The 23,241-nt window shown below is 39.5% G+C and overlaps 2 protein-coding genes and 8 non-coding genes across 13 annotated transcripts; 2 read left to right on the forward strand and 8 right to left on the reverse strand.

The window, feature by feature from the left end:
• Window positions 1-122: 122 nt before the first annotated feature.
• On the reverse strand, window positions 123-211 carry LOC125579695. The gene has a single exon (XR_007317750.1). It is a non-coding gene; the product is annotated as a small nucleolar RNA U36a (small nucleolar RNA).
• A 65-nt stretch (window positions 212-276) lies between these two features.
• On the reverse strand, window positions 277-420 carry LOC125579699. Its single transcript, XR_007317754.1, has one exon. It is a non-coding gene; the product is annotated as a small nucleolar RNA snoR134 (small nucleolar RNA).
• Window positions 421-654: 234 nt separating this feature from the next.
• On the reverse strand, window positions 655-765 carry LOC125579681. The gene has a single exon (XR_007317738.1). It is a non-coding gene; the product is annotated as a small nucleolar RNA snoR97 (small nucleolar RNA).
• Window positions 766-883: 118 nt separating this feature from the next.
• On the reverse strand, window positions 884-999 carry LOC125579664. Its single transcript, XR_007317723.1, has one exon. It is a non-coding gene; the product is annotated as a small nucleolar RNA Z278 (small nucleolar RNA).
• A 73-nt stretch (window positions 1,000-1,072) lies between these two features.
• LOC125579655 lies at window positions 1,073-1,169 on the reverse strand. The gene has a single exon (XR_007317715.1). It is a non-coding gene; the product is annotated as a small nucleolar RNA Z223 (small nucleolar RNA).
• Window positions 1,170-1,203: 34 nt separating this feature from the next.
• Window positions 1,204-1,295, reverse strand: LOC125579693. Its single transcript, XR_007317748.1, has one exon. It is a non-coding gene; the product is annotated as a small nucleolar RNA U36a (small nucleolar RNA).
• Window positions 1,296-1,357: 62 nt separating this feature from the next.
• On the reverse strand, window positions 1,358-1,501 carry LOC125579701. Its single transcript, XR_007317756.1, has one exon. It is a non-coding gene; the product is annotated as a small nucleolar RNA snoR134 (small nucleolar RNA).
• Window positions 1,502-2,694: 1,193 nt separating this feature from the next.
• On the forward strand, window positions 2,695-2,766 carry TRNAD-GUC. The gene has a single exon. It is a non-coding gene; the product is annotated as a tRNA-Asp (tRNA).
• Window positions 2,767-3,788: 1,022 nt separating this feature from the next.
• On the forward strand, window positions 3,789-4,244 carry LOC125579263 (NAC domain-containing protein 6-like). Its single transcript, XM_048743236.1, has one exon. It carries the CDS (start codon window positions 3,789-3,791, stop codon window positions 4,242-4,244), a length of 456 nt encoding a protein of 151 aa, XP_048599193.1.
• A 13,068-nt stretch (window positions 4,245-17,312) lies between these two features.
• On the reverse strand, window positions 17,313-20,721 carry LOC106370951 (serine/threonine-protein kinase tricornered-like). 4 transcript variants are annotated; one of them, XM_048743385.1, is made up of 14 exons: window positions 20,578-20,721; window positions 20,471-20,485; window positions 20,013-20,319; window positions 19,670-19,928; window positions 19,356-19,597; window positions 19,062-19,269; window positions 18,783-18,862; window positions 18,613-18,697; window positions 18,399-18,521; window positions 18,173-18,286; window positions 18,034-18,084; window positions 17,706-17,790; window positions 17,548-17,604; window positions 17,313-17,449 (listed from the first exon to the last, which is right to left on the reverse strand). In XM_048743385.1, exons 3-14 carry the CDS (start codon window positions 20,306-20,308, stop codon window positions 17,313-17,315), a joined length of 1,737 nt encoding a protein of 578 aa, XP_048599342.1. In that variant the 5' UTR covers window positions 20,309-20,319; window positions 20,471-20,485; window positions 20,578-20,721. The 4 variants fall into 4 exon arrangements, with proteins under 4 accessions (XP_048599342.1, XP_048599343.1, XP_048599341.1 ...); XM_048743386.1 differs by lacking the exon at window positions 20,471-20,485 and having other exon boundaries at window positions 20,578-20,720; XM_048743384.1 differs by having other exon boundaries at window positions 20,471-20,631.
• Between the last annotated feature and the right edge of the window lie 2,520 nt (window positions 20,722-23,241).

Here is a 23,241-nt window from a genome sequence, read left to right on the forward strand (position 1 = left end):
TTTCTTTTCATATCCCATTAAACAAAACATAGGTAACTTAAATACACAAGAACATGTCAACTAAATAACTGCCCACTAAACTAATGTTCTCGTATACAAGTGGAGATGATCCCACGATGCCATGACTCTTGTTATGATCTTATCAGTTTTTACCGTATATGCTTCATTGAAACCAATCTCAGAAGCGCGGGCAAGTTTATAATCATAGCCAGTAAGAAAACACATCGCCTAAGTAGTTTCTATCAACAATTAACAATCACAACAATTCCAAATGAGAGATTTAGCCGCTTTTTTGACACAAGAAAGCCTAGAGAGTCAAGGCAAACCTGCAACACAAACGGCAAAACAAAATCTAGCAGGAGCTTTGGGGCTTACTTCCTCAAGTTTTTGTATTCAGATTAGCCCGGGAGGCTCCTGCAAAACTATTTAAGTCAGCTAATGATCAAACACAACCACTATTGTATCAAGTCAAAAAAGTCAGCTAATGATCAAAGGCAACCATTATTGGAAAAAATAGGTGAGGCACTATGCAACAAGGTCACTGGTAAAGTTTAATACAGTGTTGCATTGTAATTATATATGTTCACTCTTTCTCAACCAAAAACTTCAATGGTGAATCGGGTTAGATAAGTTCCAAAGCAGACAGAAAATTGCAAATGTAGTGTTCTTGTTTAACTCGAAGTCTCATAATTAGATAAAGAGACAAAGCTGATGAGAACACTGACAATTTCTGAGTTTTTTCAGACTACAAGCACCATATACAAGCGCAAGTGTATAGTTTAAACTCAGGAAACAGATGTTATCATTGTATAATTTAACAATGAAACCAAGTTTTCATATCTTAGAAATCAAGTAAAACCAAACGGATGATTACCAATGGAAAGTCTCAGTAAAATCCATTGAATTCAAAGAAATTGCAGCTTCTGCCAAGGGGTTCTCCCTGTAAACAGGGTCTCGGCTCCACTGCACCTCACAGAATCGGATTAGATCCTCATCGACATTTCCAATTTGAAAACAAGAAAAAATACAGTATTTTAAAAAGACAAACACCAAAGAGATACAGAGATACAAAAACAGGCTCAGACAATGAAAACAGCTTTTTCAGTCAAGAATTATCTGAAGCAGAACTGGCGTATCAAGCTGTTATAAATTAGTCATCACTGCCAAAACTGTACATTGTAATAGAAAATGAACAAAAAAGTTTGGCTCATATTAAGAAATTCAACCATGTTTTTACCGTATATGCTTCACTGAAATCAATCTCAGAAGCGCGGGTAAGTTTATAATCACAGCCAATTCTAAGTACATTCGATCAACATCAACAATAACAAATAATTTAGATACAACTCCAAATGAGAGATTTAGCCGCTTTTTTGACACAAGAAAGCCTAGAGAGTAAAGGCAAACCTGCAACACAAACGGCAACACACAATCTAGCAGGAGCTTTGGGGCTTGCTTCCTCAAGTTTTTGTATTCAGATAAGCCCGGGAGGCTCCTGCAAAACCATATGAAAATAAAACCATACACCGAAGAACACAAATGGATAATAGCAAGAGACAGAAGAAATGTAGGAGAAGGGATGTTCAAAAAAAGGAGGTTCACGTTCACTGTCACTAGTTAGTCAAAACCCTAATCACTACGCCAAAAGACCAAATTGCCCCAGTTAGTTAACCGGTCCGGCCAGGCCGGTCTGGCTCATGTTCACTTGCTAATAGTAAAAGCCTTTAGCCCTTTATCCCATTAGCCGTTAATTTAAAGATGTGTAGTGACTTGCAAGAATTTAGTGAACAATGGTAGCATGTCAATCTTTGAACACACACCAACTACTACCAGGTGAAACCTTTACTCCTTCTATTTCGTCTCCATTCTAAGTCTCTCTGCCTCCATCTTCCTGTCTTTCAACACTCATATATATCTCCCCAACAACACATAACTCGCCGGATTCTCCGGCTCTATCTTCAACAATTCCTTTGCAGCAATCTCTGCGGGCTCAACCTCTCCATAGTTCATACAAGCTCCAAGCAGAGCCCCACCCCCATGTCCCTACCCTGCTTAAGACATCCACTAAACACAAGTAATGGTCCTTGCTTGCACACAAACCGTATACCCCCTGAATTCTCTTAAAATGAATCTCTTTTAACAATCGAAGAGCCCCAATGACTGAACAAGCTGATTACTAGAGCAAGAAGGGTAATCAAACTAGGCTTGAATCTAACCTCAATCATCTTCCTACAGAATCCAATTGCCTTAGAAGACCCATCCTCTGTACCAACTAAACCCTTAATGATAGCATTGAAAGAAGACTCATTTGGCATAACATCCATCGCCTCATACAAATCCACCGCTTCCCTGATCTTCCCACAATGAGTGTAATGCGAAATCATCGCGTTCCACACAACCGCATTCCTCTTAGGAATTTCGTCGAACAGTTTGCGAGCGTGAGAAACAGAGACGCATTTACCATACATATTGAGTGGCGCGCATCCAAGAGACTAAGAGCTTGTTCATTGTTTCCTTGGTTCGCGTAAGAGCTCAATTTTTTAGTGAGAGAGGTCATCGTAGTGCAGTTCGAAGCGTACGAGGATGCATGGCCTTACCTCACGAAACGCCATTAACGACGTATGTTAGCTTTACCAAGACATAACAGCATATTTAATGTTTGTCAAGTATTGTATAAATAAACTCAACAACAAAGTCGTTGTAGTATAGTGGTAAGTATTCCCGCCTGTCACGCGGGTGACCCGGGTTCGATCCCCGGCAACGGCGCATTTTTTTTCTTTTTCGTTGTAAGAGCTTATTGGGCTTGTTCTTGGAGCCTAAGCAACGCCACTTCATTCATTGAATATCATCATTCTATAACCAAAATTAACAATCAACCAAAAAGTAATGTACAACATGAGATTTCGCATGATCACTAGATAAACCTCAAACACTCATGAACATTGTTTACTCCTATACTCCTCAGAAGACAAAGTCTGAACAAGCTCCTGCAACCTCACAGCACCAGGTCCTGGTCTCAAAACCGAGTCATTCCCTTGCACAGAGCACGGATCACTCCCATTACCCGACCTCCCTACACACCACCCCCCTGGTGAGAACCTGTGTGTCCGCCCCAACAACTCTCTGTCGATCTTGTCCAACACAGGGTCCTTCTTGTGGAACTTACGAGCAAACGGAGCTTTGCTCTTGACCATGTTATCAAAATCTTTCAACGAGAGAGAGACAGGGTGCTGCTTCGGTGGGTTGTCCCAAGCGATGTAGTGAAGGTCGTGTCCTATCGCAGTGTTAACAAACTCTTTGCTGTTGCAGAGCACTGTGTGGAAGTATCCTTCGGGAGATGACACGAAGTTTGTGTAGTACATTAGTAACAAAAATTTATATAGAAAATTCGTTTTGAGTTTTATAAAAGGAAATTCGTTTTTATTAAATAAATGTTTTATATAAAAATTAAATATACATATCTATAAAGATATTGCCTTTTTGATAATAAGTTGATTTGGAAACAACTATTAATAAAAAGTTAAATAAAAGTAATTAATAATAATATTTTAATAATAAATTTAATTCATTAAGGTGAACATTATAATTAACCAATATAAAATATGATAGAGGTATCTGATATAATGAAAAAAAATATTTACTTAAACCGACATTAAAAAAAAATGGAAACTGCATGTAATTATATATACTGATTCCCCTACTCCCTGAAACTCATTCTCAGCAAAAGAAAACAGAAACAAAGAGCACAGATTGATTCCTTTCCTTGGTTCTTGTTATTTGTCATAACTATGCGTACGTATCCGCGTGGTTCGCGATTTCAACCAACGGAGTTGGGGTTGGTGAAGCTTCATCTTAAGAACAAGGTGGAGAAGAACATAAGCGGTTTCATCAAAACGTTGAACGTCTACGGAGACGCGCCGTGGCTTCTCCATCACGACACGAACCCTCTGTATAGTAGAAACGAATGGTACTATTTTGTTCCGAGGAAGATAAGAGGTGTCAGGTCAGTGAGCCGGATGGTACCGAGTAACGGAGATAGCTTAGGGGGCACGTGGAAGTCAGTAGGTAAGATAATAGAAATAAAGAAGAATGACAAGGAGTTGATGGGTTACAAGAGGGTACTAGTGTTCAAAGAGAACGTGGCTGGGAAGTTAGAGAAGGAGAATGTAACGGCCCGGTTCCTGGCCCATAAAAATTTCCCAAAGAATATGGGCTTCTCTACGGCCCATTTAGCAAAACCCTAGGGCTTCCCCTTCCCTTTACTATAAAAAGAGATGCAGTCTCCCTTTTCGCCTCATCACAAATCTGAAGCGAAGCTCTGCAGAGAATTCCCGGAGGTCGAAAACCCTAGCCGTCGAGCTCTCTCTCCTTCTCTCCTGCGCCGTCTCTCTCTCTCCTCTCTCTCTCCCGCGCGTCGCTCTCTCTCTCTCCCGCGCGTCGCTCTCTCTCTCTCTCCTCGCCGTCGCACGCTCTCTCTCTCTCTCCCTCTCGCCGGCGCCGTGAAGTGGTGGTGCTGACCAGATCTCAACCTTCTCAAATCCTCGTTTCCAGATCCAGATCCAGATCTAAGACTAAGGTGGAGTGTTTCGAACCCAACCTTCTTTCATGGTTCTGTATACTCCTTTATGTTGGAGTTAGGCTTGATTAGACCCTGATTGGGAGTTAGGTTGATAGGACATGGTATTGCTAGGATGATAGATGAATGAATCATGATGCATAAGAACCCTCATACTGATAAATGGGACTTGATGAACTGAATTGAATTGTCGTGGTAATGATTGATTGGTAGTTGATACTTGTATGTTTGGTTGTGTTGTCCCATGTGTTGTTGTGATTGAAGTTAGGATGCTAGAGAGGAACAAATGCTAGGATGATAGATGAGCAATGATTATAAACGTTATTGAAGTAGAACTTGAATGCGATGTGTATTGTGTGTGACACCGATAACGGGTGGCGTCTAGTGATTTAGTCCAAGTTCAAGTATGAATGAAAAGGGAAAGTAATTGGGAATGGGGAGGATTAAGTGAAAACGATAAGGAAGTGAAATGATAAGTAAAAGTATGAAAGAAGGATGTTAAGGTTAAGCATGGGTGGGAAAGCATATAGAGAGTCTAAGGTTTGTAGGTGGGGTAAGTAGTCCACGCTAGGTATCCATAGGAGATGTGGCGAATCCACATGAATATGGAAGCACCCATAGGAGATGTGGCGAATCCACATGAATATGGGGTAGAAGCCTAGTGGGGGGCTACCCACTGAGGAAAAGAGGAAAAGAGGAAAAGAGGAAAAGATGAAAAGTTGAAAAGGATGTGCATTGTAGGGTTTTAGCTCATGGTCGGGTAACGGGGAGTTAAAGGTGTCATAGGGTCGGGTCGGACGGACAAGAGGAGTCGGTTAAGTCTAGGGTTTGACGTGTGTGGCAATGAGTGAGATCATTGTATTGATTGATCGCTAGGTTGTTAGAAATGAATGGAAGTGATTGTGGAAATTGCAGATAACATTAGGAAATGATGAAAATGCATTAACTGATTGTAGTGGCTAGTCAGTCCTAGTTCCCGCATGGAGTAGTATAGAGTGTCATGCGGGCAGGCTGGTCTAGAACCACTTCACTGAGTAACTTGTTGCTCACCCCTCCATTTCCATTTTTCCTGTGCGCAGGACTGTAAGTAGAAGTATATGGATGTGGGTATGACGGTATTTCAAAAAAGGTTATGCGCTCGTCTCTCGGGACCAGTAACGGGACACGTAGGGTTGTCTAGATGAGTAGACACGTGTCCATAACGCCCCTTCGATAACCCCGGTCGGACTCCGGGGGATCGGGCTGTTACAATTGGTATCAGAGCGGGTTAAGATCCCTTAGTTCTGTCCTAAGGGATCGGCATTTCCGACGTTTAAAAAAAAAAAAAAAAAAAAAAAAAATTGCAATATTACTAAGTATTTTCGGATTGTGAAAGATTAATTGAAAATCCCACTATATCCATACTTCTATTATGGTTCTGATTGAAATTTTATTGCAGGATGTTTTCGCTTGACCATTACGAGTGGAGGATGCCGCGTATGCACTACGGACGGAGGAACACCAGGGAGTATGCCCAAAGGCGTCACTATGACAGGGAGGGTAACTTGGTGCTACCCATGTTTCCGGATCCTGAAGAACAGTACAGGGAGTTCCCATTCAGGTACCCGCACGAGCAGACTGTGAGGCATAAGGTGTTGATGCCTCATTTCCAGAGGATGGCTATGGAGACACGCCTACTGCAGGGCAATGCGAGTTCCAGCTTGCAACCGAAGAGGGACCCCCGAGGAAGCGTGGCCGTCCCTGCAAGACGCCAAGTGCAGCAGGGGGAACCCCAAGGGCGTTCACCGGGAAGTGCCAGTGTGGAGTGCTGAGCAAGAATGCTCAGGAGGACCGATCAGTCGCTGGATACACGGAGGACTTCATCAACCAAGCCAAGCTGTGCAAACCGAAGAATGCAGAGACGTGGTGCATATGGTATAAGAACGGGCTACGCCAGGAGCTCCAGGCGCAGCTGAGGGGTGTTTTGGAGCCCTTGGAGTTCGCGTTAGTGAGGCGGATGGCAGGTTTCGCCATGGAGGCAGAAGAGAAGATTGCAGCCGATGAGGCCGCTCTCTCGAGCATGGAAGGAGGAAACCCGGGTGGGGACGTCGATGGCCATGAGGTGCCGGTAGGGACACCCGCTAAGGGAAAGCGGGGGCGTCCGCGAAAACCACCTGCAGTAACATGTGATTGTGACGTACTGGTCCAGATGGTTCAGAAGCCACGCAAGGTGAGAGATTACCTGGAGGAGTTCTTGGATACGGCCAAGATGTGTCAACCGAAGCCAGCTGAGGAGTGGTGTCATCTGTTTAGGGCCGGGCTACGTGGGGATATTCGTGAAGAACTCGTGGGAGTCCTGGAGCCTCTGGAATTTGCACTGGTGAGAAGGATGGCTAACCAAGCACTGCATGCGGAGGAGTGGTTGGCGGGAAAGGAGGCGGAGGCCGAGGAGGACCGCGTCGCAGAGGGCGATGAAGACCTGGGATCCGAGTCCCGCTGCCCCTCGCCATGTCAATGTGGCTAGACGAGATCCTAGAGACGATTCGTAGGAGTAGGACACGTGTTTCGCTAATGGTTTTATTTCATTTATTGGTTATTGGAGTTGGTGTTCCTTCCCTTATTTACGGCATTCTGTATTGTGCAGATGTGCTGGGTTTTCTTTTACAAACTATTGTAGTCCTACTCCTTTTATTATTTATGACATTCCTTCGTTGGTTTTAAAGATCCCAGTAGAGTTATCGTGTCATGTATGCCTCCCTTGATTGTTGTGTGAATGTGTGAATCCATTTTGGTAACGAACGATTGGTCTGAAAGATGTGGGCTTTGGAATTCGGGGACGAATTCCGATTAACGGGGGAGGATTGTAACGGCCCGGTTCCTGGCCCATAAAAATTTCCCAAAGAATATGGGCTTCTCTACGGCCCATTTAGCAAAACCCTAGGGCTTCCCCTTCCCTTTACTATAAAAAGAGATGCAGTCTCCCTTTTCGCCTCATCACAAATCTGAAGCGAAGCTCTGCAGAGAATTCCCGGAGGTCGAAAACCCTAGCCGTCGAGCTCTCTCTCCTTCTCTCCTGCGCCGTCTCTCTCTCTCCTCTCTCTCTCCCGCGCGTCGCTCTCTCTCTCTCCCGCGCGTCGCTCTCTCTCTCTCTCCTCGCCGTCGCACGCTCTCTCTCTCTCTCCCTCTCGCCGGCGCCGTGAAGTGGTGGTGCTGACCAGATCTCAACCTTCTCAAATCCTCGTTTCCAGATCCAGATCCAGATCTAAGACTAAGGTGGAGTGTTTCGAACCCAACCTTCTTTCATGGTTCTGTATACTCCTTTATGTTGGAGTTAGGCTTGATTAGACCCTGATTGGGAGTTAGGTTGATAGGACATGGTATTGCTAGGATGATAGATGAATGAATCATGATGCATAAGAACCCTCATACTGATAAATGGGACTTGATGAACTGAATTGAATTGTCGTGGTAATGATTGATTGGTAGTTGATACTTGTATGTTTGGTTGTGTTGTCCCATGTGTTGTTGTGATTGAAGTTAGGATGCTAGAGAGGAACAAATGCTAGGATGATAGATGAGCAATGATTATAAACGTTATTGAAGTAGAACTTGAATGCGATGTGTATTGTGTGTGACACCGATAACGGGTGGCGTCTAGTGATTTAGTCCAAGTTCAAGTATGAATGAAAAGGGAAAGTAATTGGGAATGGGGAGGATTAAGTGAAAACGATAAGGAAGTGAAATGATAAGTAAAAGTATGAAAGAAGGATGTTAAGGTTAAGCATGGGTGGGAAAGCATATAGAGAGTCTAAGGTTTGTAGGTGGGGTAAGTAGTCCACGCTAGGTATCCATAGGAGATGTGGCGAATCCACATGAATATGGAAGCACCCATAGGAGATGTGGCGAATCCACATGAATATGGGGTAGAAGCCTAGTGGGGGGCTACCCACTGAGGAAAAGAGGAAAAGAGGAAAAGAGGAAAAGATGAAAAGTTGAAAAGGATGTGCATTGTAGGGTTTTAGCTCATGGTCGGGTAACGGGGAGTTAAAGGTGTCATAGGGTCGGGTCGGACGGACAAGAGGAGTCGGTTAAGTCTAGGGTTTGACGTGTGTGGCAATGAGTGAGATCATTGTATTGATTGATCGCTAGGTTGTTAGAAATGAATGGAAGTGATTGTGGAAATTGCAGATAACATTAGGAAATGATGAAAATGCATTAACTGATTGTAGTGGCTAGTCAGTCCTAGTTCCCGCATGGAGTAGTATAGAGTGTCATGCGGGCAGGCTGGTCTAGAACCACTTCACTGAGTAACTTGTTGCTCACCCCTCCATTTCCATTTTTCCTGTGCGCAGGACTGTAAGTAGAAGTATATGGATGTGGGTATGACGGTATTTCAAAGAAGGTTATGCGCTCGTCTCTCGGGACCAGTAACGGGACACGTAGGGTTGTCTAGATGAGTAGACACGTGTCCATAACGCCCCTTCGATAACCCCGGTCGGACTCCGGGGGATCGGGCTGTTACAGAGAAGACTGACTGGCACATGGATGAGTATTCCCTTCACAGGAATGGTGATGAGTTCCATGATTTGGTCTTGTGTCATGTCAGACTACTTCATAGTGACGAGAGATTCAAACCCCATGTCCCTACTGCTCATCAGGTTGATCATGTGAAAAACGACAACAACGACGTAGTCTTACCAAACCAAGAGCAGCAAGAAGCTGGTTCTGCTATGCAAGATTGCAAAGGTGGCGACGTCAATCAACCTCAGCAACAACCAGAAGAGCAAGAAGATTCATTTATTCTTGTAGATCGTCATCTGCGGAGCAACCACAACCAAAGACAGAATCTATTGGAAGATGTTGTTTATCCGAATGGCCGTGGCGACTTCAATCAACATCAGCAACAACAACAAGACCAAGAAGATTCACTTAATCTTCTACATCCTCCTTTTCAGAGCAACGTTAACCAAGAACATTATCCATCGGAAGATATTGCTTATCATAACGCAGAGGGTGATATGACTGGCTATGGACTCATGCCAAGTTTTAACCAAGGCAACGACGTCAATCAACAACATGAGCAGCAACAAGATTCACCAGATCCTCTTCTCAACGACAACCAAGAACGTCATCCATTGGATGATATTGCTTTTGATGGCGCAGATGATAATCTTACGATTGACATTGATGAACTCTTGAAAATTCTAGACGAAGGGAAAGAGCAAGAAGATCCACCCACTCTTCCCCTTCTTCCTCCTCTTCCGAGCAATGTCAACCAAGAACCGTGTCTCTCGTGGGATACCAATTTTGCCCCATCTCAGGTGGAGAACAACAACACCGTCTTACCGAACCAAGAGCAACGACAAGGTGGTTTTGCTAATCATTATGACATGACGATGATGGTAGAGAAAGAACATGGCGACATCAAACAACAATATCAGCAAGAGTTACAGCAAATAGATCTACAGAGTTTTTTCTATGATCCTGAGTGGGATGATTTGTATTGGAGGAGATAATGATAGAATCAGTTAAGAGATAAGTACAAGTATTGTGAGAGATAAATATGAAGTTAGTTGAGATGTTTATCCTAACCAAGTCGGTTAAGGAAGTTGTATAAATACGTTTGTATATTCATGAATAAGATCAAGCAATTCTATAAACTTACATGGTATCAGAGCGGAGATCAACATAAAACCTACGCTCAGAATTGTTCTGTGATAAACAAGATACATCATGGGAGATGAGAATAAGCAAGTGGTTGCGAAACAGAGTGATTCGATGGTGATGACCTCGCCGTATACTCTGTTCTCGTCAGATAATCCAGGAGCACTGATTACATCAGTTAAGCTGAAGGGTGAGAATTACAACGAATGGGCAATGGAGATGGCTAATGCGCTTAGGGCAAAGAAAAAGTTTGGTTTCATTGACGGAACGTTGCCCAAACCAAGCGAGGAGAGCTCTGAGTTGGAGGCATGGTTAAGTGTCAATTCTATGATAGTCGGTTGGATACGATCATCCATAGAACCGAGGGTCAGATCTACTGTGACATTTATCACAGAAGCACACAAGCTGTGGGAGAATTTGAAGAAGAGATTTGAGGTCGGTAACAAAGTGCGAGTTCATCAGTTGATGGAACAGCTTGCATCTTGTCGACAGAACGGACAGCCAGTGATAGACTATTATGGTCGTCTGGCGATGATGTGGGAAGAACTACAAACTTACAAACCTCCTCCAGCGTGTAGCTGTACAGCAGCTGCGGCATATGAGAAGGAGAGAGAAGATGAGCGTGTGCATCAGTTCATCATGGGCTTGGACGATTCGAGGTTCAGCAATGTGGTAACAGCAATAATAGAGGCAGATGAGTTGCCTGATTTGGGTAAAGCCTACGCAAAGGTTATCAGAGAAGAGGCGAGACTAAACACTGCTAAATCCAGAGAAGTGGCTCAACAAGAAGCTATTGGGTTTGCAAGTAGAAAAGAAGGAAGAGAGTTGCAACTGGAAGAAAGTTCAAAAGAAGCTCGTGATGCTAGTAGTTTGGCGACACGATCAGAAAACACTAATGGAGGGTATGGAAGCAGATCAGTGGAGAAAAATTGTTCTAACTGTGGCAAGACAGGACACGACAAGAGCACGTGTTGGCAGATAATTGGCTTCCCTGAGTGGATGAATGAAAGGCGAGGAAGAGGTTCTAGCAGAGGTGGACGCGGTAGATCCAACAGTGGTTATGGTCGTGGGGGAGCAAGTGGACGTGGTACTGCGAACATTGCTCATGCGACAAGCTCACACGGGTCTGGAACTTCAGACTTGTCACCAGATCAATGGAAAGCTATCACTCAGATAATCAATGAAGGGAGATCATACACACAGTCTGAGAAGCTTTCTGGTAAGCCTATAGGTGATGTTATAATTGACTCTGGTGCGTCACACCATATGACTGGAAACGTCTCATTCCTGGTGAATGTTAGAAACATAGGACCGTGTGTAGTTGGTTTTGCGGATGGAGGACGTTCAACGTCTACTCAAATGGGTGACATGATCCTCACGGATCGCATATCTCTGAAAGATGTGCTTCTAGTACCAAACTTGGACTGTACTCTTATCTCGGTGTCCAAACTATTGAAGCATACTAATTGTTTTGCCTTATTCACAGACACCATTTGTGTTTTGCAGGACCGTTCTTCGAAGACTCTGATTGGAGCCGGTGAAGAACGTGATGGGGTTTACTTCTTCAAGGATGTGAGAGTTGCTCGTGCCTGCAAAGCTGATGGGAGTGAGGATCAACTGTTGTGGCATAGAAGACTTGGACATCCATCTGTTTCGGTTTTTTCTACTTTGTCTGAGCTTTCTGGTGTTAAAAATAAAGCTTGTTCTAGTCACTGTGACGTGTGTTTTAGAGCAAAGCAAACAAGAGATGTTTTTTATGATAGTATTAATAAAACGAGCAAGATCTTTGAGTTAATTCATGTGGATGTTTGGGGACCGTATAGAGTTCCTGCTTCGAGTGGTGCAGCCTATTTTCTTACTGTGGTTGACGACTTCTCGAGAGCAGTATGGACACACTTATTACTGGCAAAATCTGAAGTGAAGAAAATTATACAGAGGTTTTGCGCTTACAGTGAAAAACAGTTTGGTCAAGCGGTTCAGATTGTGAGAAGTGACAATGGGATGGAGTTCATGTGTTTGAAGGATTTCTTTCAGGATAAAGGGATAATACATCAAACAAGCTGCGTAGACACGCCACAGCAAAATGGGCGTGTGGAGAGAAAGCACAGACACATCTTGAATGTTGCAAGGGCATTGTTGTTTCAGTCACACATGCCTGTGAAATTTTGGGGAGAAGCTGTAACAACGGCGACACACGTGATCAACATGACGCCAACAAAGATTTTGAAAAACAGATCACCGCATGAAGTTTTGTTCGGAGTTAAGCCAGATTATGGTTCCTTGCGTGTGTTTGGCTCGCTGTGTCATGTACATAGGCGAGATAGGAACAAAGACAAGTTTGGCGCAAGGAGTAGGAGATGCGTGTTTGTAGGCTACCCATTTGGGAAGAAGGCCTGGAGGGTGTATGACATGGAAATAAATGAATTTGTGGTATCCAGAGACATAAGCTTTGTTGAGGATGTGTTTCCTTTTTCACAAGAAACAGAAAAGTGCGTGGAGATTAGAGAAGTAACGGGTAGTCCAGATGATGATTGGATCATTAATGTGGGTGTGAGTGTGCCTACAACGAGTGTGCAAGTCTCTGGAGGGGACATTAGCACTCCGGTGGTTACTGAACAGAATGTGCCTAGAGAACAGAGTGAGAGGACAGAGCAAAGTGACGGTGGAAAAGAGATAGGAATGGAAAAAGACAAAGCTGAGGAAGTATCAACTGAAGTAGTTGAACCCATGATGGGTAGGGGGTGTAGAGACAAGAAACCTTCAACGAGGCTGCGAGATTATGTCAACTACAACGCGCGTTGTCTCAAAGAAGAACCCCATCACGATCTCAACACTGCTTCTGTTCCAAAGTCAGAGTCAACGTTGACAGTCCAAGGTAACACGCCGTATCCTATTACAAACTATATATCTGATGATAAATTTTCCCCTGCACATAAAGCTTTTCTAGCTGCAATAACAAATGGAGAAGAGCCAAGAAGCTACAAAGAAGCTATGCAGCAAGAGATATGGCGTGACTCAATGCAGAGTGAGATCAAGGCGTTTGAGGTTAACAAGACATTCAGTATTGTGGATTTGCCTCCTGGGAAGAGAGCCATAGGCAACATGTGGATCTACAAATTCAAATACAATGCTGATGGGAGTATGGAGAGACCAAAATCTCGTTTAGTGGCTCTAGGTAATCGGCAAGTGAAAGGTAGAGACTTCAAGGAGACATTTGCTCCGGTAGCGAAGATGACGACTGTGAGATGTTTGTTGAGAATAATAGCAGGGAAAGGATGGATTGTACATCAAATGGATGTGCACAATGCGTTCTTGCATGGAGATCTCAAAGAAGAGGTTTATATGAAGCTTCCGCAAGGGTTTCAGGCGTCGGGACCAAACAAAGTTTGTAGGTTGCATAAGGCGATATATGGGCTGAGACAAGCTCCTCGATGCTGGTTCCAGAAACTCACAGATGCACTTAAAGGCTTCGGGTTTCACCATTCTTACGCAGACTACTCTCTGTTTATGTATTCGAAGGGAAACGTGGAGCTTAGGGTACTCATATACGTGGATGATTTACTCATTTGTGGGAATGATGTCGAATTTTTAACCAAGTTCAAAGATCATTTAGGAAAATGCTTTCATATGAAGGACCTGGGGAAACTAAAATATTTCCTTGGAATAGAAGTTGGACGTGGTGCTGAAGGATTCTTGCTCACGCAAAGAAAGTATACTCTGGACTTGGTTGCAGACACTGGATTGCTTGGTTCGAAACCGGCTGCTACACCGATGGAGATACAGCACAAGTTGGCGTTGGACTTGAGTCCGTTTTTACGAGATGCAGAGAAGTACAGGAGGTTAGTTGGTCGCTTGATTTATCTATCAATTACACGACCAGACATATCGTATGCAGTACATATCTTATCACAGTTCATGCAAAAGCCTCGTGAGATGCAGTGGAGTGCTGCTATGAGAGTCGTAAGATACTTAAAAGGAACTGCTGGTCAAGGTATACTGTTGGGATCTCAAGTGGATACGAGTTTGTCTGTATACTGCGACGCGGATTGGTCAGCATGCCCTGTTACGAGACGATCTTTGAGTGCGTATGTGGCACTTGTTGGTGAGTCACCGGTATCGTGGAAGACTAAGAAGCAGGGAGTAGTGTCACATTCGTCGGCTGAGTCTGAGTACCGGTCGATGGCGCAGGCAACAAGAGAAGTGAAGTGGCTTAGGAGACTGTTACGTGACTTAGGAGCTCCACAGCGCAAACCATCCAAGCTGTTCTGTGATAGCAAGTCAGCATTGCATATAGCAGCCAATCCGGTGTTCCATGAAAGAACTAAACATATTGAATCTGATTGTCATCAAGTGAGAGATGCGATACAAGAAGGACTGTTGGAGACGGTTCATGTAAGAACCACTGAGCAACTAGCAGATGTTTTGACAAAGGCACTTGGTCGTGCGCAGTTTGAGTACTTGTTGGTCAAGTTGGGAGTTCGAAACCTTCACCTTCCCAACTTGAGGGGGAGTATTGGAGGAGATAATGATAGAATCAGTTAAGAGATAAGTACAAGTATTGTGAGAGATAAATATGAAGTTAGTTGAGATGTTTATCCTAACCAAGTCGGTTAAGGAAGTTGTATAAATACGTTTGTATATTCATGAATAAGATCAAGCAATTCTATAAACTTACAATTTGCGTTTTAGTAGTGATTTGATTATGCCAAATATGGACGTAAGCTTGACTCAACAACAACTACGAGAACTGGAAGAAGAGAGATTACAACTGGTGCAACCGGTTCCTCAAGGTCAAGACTCGGCTCAAGTCATGCCTCCTCCTCCTCCTCAGAGCAACAACAACCATGGACAGCGTCCTCTTGTCCCATCTCAGGTGGAGAGCTACAACAACAACACCGTCTTACCGAACCAAGAGCAACGAGAAGCTGGTTTTGCTAATCATAACGACATGAAGATGATGGTAGAGAAAGAACATGGCGACGTCAAACAAGATCCAGAGCAACAGAAAAAAGATCTACTGAGCTATCTCCTTTCGGATGATTTTGGTTTTGTGATGTAGCGGAAGCCTTATAAGATAGGACTAGAGATCCGTTGATTCTGAGAATACCCGGAAAACTAGGATAATCACAAAGATCTTATTTAGTCTAAGAATGCCTAAGATCAATGTCTTCTTAAATTCGTTGAGATCACCAATGATCTACCGAAAGCAAGGAACAACAAAGAGAGAACTCTCAATTTTATTAATCAAATCATAAACTGCATACAATCTTAAGCCTAAACGGCTATATATAAGAAAATTAAACCATAAAACCCTAAAACAATAAAGATAATTATTCAAATAATAAATAAAACACTAAATAATTAAGATATTTATTCTAAATATCTATCTACATCATTCTCTCCGGGTTGGAAAAGATTCATCCTCGAATCTTGATCGTAGTCTTCGAATCCAAAACGTTTTCCAAGAAAAACTCTTCGTCGAATCTTCAATAGTATGTTTTGCACGATTTTTGCACTGATCTGTTTGTAACTTGAATCTTCACAAATCCGTTTTCGCACAAAATTTGCACCTGACAGATAATTAAGATTCTGCAGAAAATCTTCACAAATACGATTTTGCCCTAACTTTGCACGCGAAATTTCAATGGAACCCTCTTTGAAAATAAAGTCAATATGAAGGACATCGTCTTCATATATATCATAGATTGGATCACCATAGATCTCTCGATAGATCTCATGGTTCTCTTCTCTCACAACAAAAGGACTTTCGTCCAGGATAGAATAAATGCTTATACTCACCATGACATCCAGAATTGTTCTTCGATTGAAAAACCAAAGAGACGCAGCTCTGATACCACCTGATGTAGCGGAAGCTACGATAACACAATGAATCCTATTTAGTCTGAGAATACCTAGGATCAAAGTCTTCTTGATTCGTTGAGAACTCTCGAGTTCTAGCCGTAACAAGGAAATAAAAGGTTTCAAACCTCTCTTTTATAAAATATCAATATCAATAATCTCCATACAACTCTAGGCATAGACACCTATTTATATGAAAACCAAATAATTTTAAAACTATTAAAAATCTTTAAGATAATTATAACTAATTAAGATAAACACTAGAATAAATAATAATCTAGATAATTAAGATATTTGGATGTATCCAAATATCTCTCTTCATCATTCTCTCCGGATTGGAAAGATTCGTCCTCGAATCTTAACCGTGATCTTTTAGTTCAAAACTTTCCAGACTTGAAATCTTCATGAGAACTTCCAATCTTTTACGACTTTTCCATAAATAATATTCTTCAAATAAAAGAATATAATTCTTTCGCACCATCACCTTAATCTTCAAAACAACATTAGCGAAACACATGACAAGCCATCGCAATTTTGTCTTGATGTGCTCTTTCAAATAATGAGACAACACATCCACTATCTCTTTGTTCTCATACACGATGCCTTGACTTTCTATGCTCCTCATGATCACGCCATTGTTAATATGGTTGTGGTGGTTGCACACGTGGACATCTTCCCTTGATATCATAGTTTGACTCTGATTCACGACCACATCCCTTGACAATTGATCATTGATGAAGTTTATTTTATCGTACTTGTAGATATCATAAACCGGATCACCAACAATAACTATGTAACTGATTTCTTCATTTTTCACGAATAAATTCTCCATGATTCCAGAATCGAGTTTTGATTAAGAAACCAAAACGCCTGCTCTGATACCACCTGATGTAGCGGAAGCCTTATAAGATAGGACTAGAGATCCGTTGATTCTGAGAATACCCGGAAAACTAGGATAATCACAAAGATCTTATTTAGTCTAAGAATGCCTAAGATCAATGTCTTCTTAAATTCGTTGAGATCACCAATGATCTACCGAAAGCAAGGAACAACAAAGAGAGAACTCTCAATTTTATTAATCAAATCATAAACTGCATACAATCTTAAGCCTAAACGGCTATATATAAGAAAACCATAAAACCCTAAAACAATAAAGATAATTATTCAAATAATAAATAAAACACTAAATAATTAAGATATTTATTCTAAATATCTATCTACATCAATAGATAATCTACTTGGACTCTTGACGTCTCAGCTTGCGTTCAATTTCACGAGATGTCGGATTCGAGAAACAACGGTTGATTGTATGTTTCTCCGTACCAGCCACCGTTTGTGATGTGTCCGATGACGACTCTGATGATTCGCTCTCTGTTAGATTGCCACACACGTTAAGCCAGTTATTAGGGCTACGAATAGATATAAAAGTGGATGTGAGAGTTTTGGTTGCATGGGAGGTTTTCACGTACCGAATAGTGACCTAACGGATGGTCTCTTTGCTTTTGTCTCTTTCTTCTTCACTTCCGCTGGATTTTTGAAATAAATAAACCGTAATATTAGTTAGTGTTTTGTTGCTAATCAAGAATTATTTATAAAGCATTTAATATCTGTAAAAAGATGAAGATACCTATCCCAGGGACTTGATAGTCGTTGACGATTTCGAAGTTTTTGTATGTGTAGCCAACAAAGTTTATGTCTTTTGAAGATAACATCTGCAGAGACAAATTAAAGAGAGAGAGTGTAAGTGAAGTTACGTACGAAGTTCTTGTATTTTCGAAATTTTCAAATTCAAACTATTCTCGGTAAAAAAATTTAAAGAAGATAATAAGTTAATTATTCGATTAGGATGTATAGGCTTAGTAATATACTAATATGTACTATTGTTGTCATTGCTTATCATCATGCTTAACGCCCGTTATGTTATTGAAAAGGAAAGGTAATGAAACTTGACTTACTTTTCTCCATGGTCCTGTTCTAGAGGAGGGTGTCAGAGTTTGATGATCTTCCTAAACATACAGTAAAATATATAAAAATTCAAGGACTATCGGGCATTATTAGTTTAAAAAAGAAGAAGCAAAAAGATAGAACACAAACCTCATCAAACTTCTCAAAGTTTTGAGTATCCAAATCATCGTTGACCTCGGGGATATAAGCAGCTTCCATTTGGTAAATCTTTTCCCATTCAACACCTTCGAACCATGGATGTGCCTGCCACATCCATTAACATTCGCAGCTCGTTAGCTATTAATTTGATAAAAAATTAAACATGTTCTAAACTTCAACTTGAACTATTATACAAGAAAAAAGAAGAGAATGATACCTTAATTTGAGAGGCACCGAGTCGTTGGTTAACGTTACACAAAAGCTTACCAACGAGATCTTTAGCCTCTCGTGATAGCCTTGCTTCGTCAGGGAACTTCAAATGTGTTTTCCAATTCACTATCTGATTTATACAGAATCATAAGTCTATAACTAATAAATAAGTGAAACTGATACGAAAATTCAAGTAAATGATTTATTAAAAAGATTGCAACCTTTCTACAAGTTGACATTGGGTCGTCGGCGTAAAACGGTGGATATCCAACAAGCATCTCGTACATTATGGCTCCTAGTGACCACCTATTAATTTCCATACTACTTTTCAAATACTTGAAAATTTTAAAACTATTATTAACAAAGTATAATTAGGCACGTGTGGACGTACCAGTCACATTCCATGCCGTACCCTTTCTTTAACAAGACTTCAGGTGCAATGTAGTCTGGTGTACCAACGGTTGAGTAAGCCTGCAAGTGTTTACACCAAGAATAACTACAGCTACACACCTTACTAAAGAAAACTTCTAATTATATATATATATATATATATATATATATATATATATAATTTAGATAATAAAATATAGATAATATGATATTGGTTTAAATTTGTATTTGCTTTTACATATTAGCAAAAGAGAGGCAAAGAGGAGTGTATGGTACATACAAGCATTCTTCTATTCTTTTGCCAATGTTGCAACTGCTCCTGCTGCGAGCGTTTAGGAGCTGTTGGTGTGATCTCTTCTCTCTCTAAGCCTCCTCCGGAGAAATCTTCACCTTCAATGACACTACAATCCAACGGCTTACATAGTCCAAAATCAGACAACCTCAGATGTCCAATTCTATCAAGCAACAGATTATCCGGCTTTATGTCCCTGTCTCAACAGCAACAAAACATCTCAAACACACACCTTTCTTTGTGACCAATAAGGCAATAATGAACAAATGATCCAATACATACCTGTGGATATAGTTGCGTTTATGGATAGAATCAATAGCTAGAACAGCTTCAGCCGCATAGAATCTAGCTTCATCTTCACTTAAAGTGTCTTTCCTCATCAGAAGAGTCATCATATCGCCGCCAGGTAAATACTCCATTATCAGGTAAAGATAGTCATCGTCTTGAAAAGAACAGTATAGTTTCACTATACAGTTACTATCTACTTCTGCTAATAGATTCCTCTCTGATCTTACATGCTCCACCTACAAAAATAATGTTTCAAAAAACTTATAAATAAAACCACGAATAAACGAAATTAAAACGTTATGTAAAACCTGGCCTCGACGTAGCATTTCTGACTTCTTGAGTTTTTTCATAGCAAAAACATGACCAGTGTTCTTCTCTCTACAAACTCGAACCTCGCCAAAAGCTCCTTTACCGATCATAGTCAAGAGTTCGAAATCATCAGCACCCATCTTATGCCTTTGGAGTCTCATGTACTCTGTTTCTTTCTTCTCAAGAAACTTTAAAAGATTGTTTTGATCTTCTTCAGATGCATCTGCATCTGCTAGTTTCTTCTCAAGCGTTGTTCGTCTGCCATATTTAAATAAATAAACACATCAAGACTAATATGTTTTTACATACACGTGTTTATTGTATACTATATAGTATATATACCTCTCTTTCCTCTCGTTGAGGTTCTTCATCTGTTCCTTATAATGATTCTCAATGTACTGCTTGGCTGCCGCAACTTTCTGTTTGGTTGTACTGGAGAGTGCTTCTCCTTCTCCACCTAGAGGAGGAAGTTTCCCCGCCGTCTCAGTTTCATTTCCTCCACCGGGGACCGTGGTTTCTGTTCCACCGCCGTAAGTGCTACCGGAGAACATATCTTTTTTACGAGGCTTGTCTCGAGGTTGAAACTTGTGAAACCAACTTCTTGCGGAATCCATATTTTTTCTTCTCTTCTCAACCATAAACTCTTAATCTAAAAAGAGAGAAACCCTAATATTTAAATCTGAAAAATAACCGAAACTAAAAAAAAAAAATCGTTATGACAAGCTAAGATGTAATAAAACCCTAGAACGAATTAAAACCGATCTCCTGGGTGTTTTTTTACTGTAAGAGATTCAACGTACCTGCGTTCATCGTATCTGAAATTAAGAAAGAAGCAGAAAGATCGGAGATAAAGATACGGTTGCCTAGAAAAATAAAACAATCGAAAAAATAGAAAACGTCGCGTTACCGTAGAAGTTTTGAAAGCGATCTGATCATATAGAAGATGAGAGATTGTTTATATAAGAAATAATACAGCGCAAACTCCGTCTTATAATCTCCATTTTTAGTAGGTTATTTTGTTTGTATATTTATTTAGTTGCATAGGGAATTGTTTACAAATGGTTCTGATGTTGACGATCATCATTTAATTTAGTGGTTGTCTCTACTCCCTTTACGCACTAATTTTTCATTTTCAAAAAGCTTCATTAAACACACGAATGGTTGTTATAAATATGGAAAACTTGTTATGTTAGTTAATTTACGAATTAAAATGAATAGAGAAGCCGAGGAGGGATAGTTATGTTTTATTGGTCTAATTTCTTGTTATATCATGTGTGACTATATACCGTATATGATGATATGTTTTTGTGTATAAACTACAAAATTCAAATAATTCAATCGTGTATCGTTACACTGTATTTAATATAACTCTAACTCATCAAATTCAATTCAGTTTGCATGTATTCCAACTCTGGTTTACTGGTTTATTGAGACTAGAAACTTTCACTAGCATGGAGCTAACTGTTTGGTATATATGATGAATTGTGAATATAACAGCATACTTGAAGAAACTATATACAATAATTAATTTCGAAGAAAAGTCTTATATAAATAATATGTTATCATTATTTTTTGTCTTGGGGTGGTGGAGTTTGGAGAAAAAGGGACATCGAAGTGGAGATGAAAAGGAAATGAAAGTCGGATTAAATAATATCTTCTACTCCACTACATAAGTTACCAACAGAATCTTTTTATAAGCACTAGAGATTTTACCGCGCTACGCACGGTTTATTTTACTATAAAATTTATATCTCAAACTTCAAAGTTTAAAATAAATTGAGTCTATTTTGGTGTTTATATTATATCATTTATTTGGTTTTTTAGATTAATTAGAGTGAAATGATTTTGAAAAATTATAAACTTTTTGTTAGGAATATCATTAAGTTTCTATTAAGAGTTTAGCGATCATGTTAAAAGATTTATTAAAAATTCAAATACTTTATTTATGAAAAATATTAATATTTTCTATTATTTTATGTAAATCATATTTTTTTGTACATCATGTGATTTCATTTTTTATTATTATTTGAAAAATAGGTAAATCACCTTATTTCATATATATATATATATAACATTTTTTCATAAATGTGTAATCATTTTGAATATTTAAATATGTAAATTTGATGACCAATGAAAATGATTCAATAATATCATTCTAAATATCAATTCAGTACCTTTTAAATAGTTTAAAATTTTGATTATTTAGATATTTATATCCATTTTTAAATGATAGGGAATTTTTATTATTTCTAAAACTTAACTTAAAATATTGGCGATGTTAAATTTGTAAAGAGGTAGCATAGATATCAATCTAACTTTTAGGTCACTTTTATCATGTTAGTATTTTATACTACTAATTTATATTTTGACAAATATGAATTCTTAGAAGATTTATGTCTTTCTAAGAAATCATCTTCTCTTTTAATTGATTTTTTAAAAACAATTCTTAAATCTTTTATATTTAATGGCAGTTTATTATATCTTAATATTTAATTAAAATAATATGTATTAATTTTTCAAATAATTAGCCTTGATATTAATTTGATTTCTTGTAGGAACTTTTTGTTAGTTTCTTTATACTGATTTTAACTTACCTTTTTTAAGAAATTGATTTTAACTTTATTGTGACATGATAAATTTTTGAAAGTTTTACATTTAAGACATATTTTTATGTTAGTTAAACTTTTATGTTTAGTTTCCAAAAATTAGTATAAATATCAAAATTTGAATGTTTTTATTTTATTTTTATGTTGATTTTCATTTTGTTTTGAAAGATATGGAAGATCTAATGTTTTAAAATGCAATTACAATGCTGACTAAACATATCTAATTGGTTATTTATAATTATATGTGGATAACTTTGAATGCTAATTGCTTTTAATTTTTATTAGTATAGAATCAGGTCACTGAGTTTTAAGATTTCTTTTTTTTTTTGGATAATTTATTTGGATTATGTTATGTGTGTGAGATGTTTCAAAGTCTAGAAATATATTTTTTGCCTAAATATGTAAAGATTTGAGAGAGGGATAAGCATAAAACCAAAAGAGGAAATATTTCTCTAATCGAAGAACATGTAATAAACTAAAATATAGTGCTATTACATTTATTTGATTAACAAATGAATTAAAAAAATAAAAAATATTAAGCGACCATGCGAGCAATATATCAATATAAAGCTAGGCATGAGCATTTTCTTTAAAAGTTGTGAGATTTCAAAAAAAAAACTATGTTTATCCTGAGGATAAGTGAAGAAAGACGTATTGTAACTATTGTTGACTCTGATATGACTTGTATTGAGGTAAGGTTATAACTTATATCACACGTTATTTGGATCTATATAACAAAACCAGAATATTGTAATGGTTACATAGCTAACTAATTCCTTTTTGGATAATTAAAAATGTACCCTCCATCAGGTGTTTACTCCCAACTCAGAGAAAGTGAATAGCAACTGTCATGTTTTGATCATAATCATATAAAATTTGTTTTACTGATTTTAGCATTAGGACCAACAATACGAAGAACATATGTATAAGCCTAAAGGTTTAGTTTTTTGCGTGTGATAATAATC

The sequence above is a fragment of the Brassica napus genome, chromosome A10, assembly GCF_020379485.1.
Source record: "Brassica napus cultivar Da-Ae chromosome A10, Da-Ae, whole genome shotgun sequence".
Classification (NCBI taxonomy): domain Eukaryota; kingdom Viridiplantae; phylum Streptophyta; class Magnoliopsida; order Brassicales; family Brassicaceae; genus Brassica; species Brassica napus.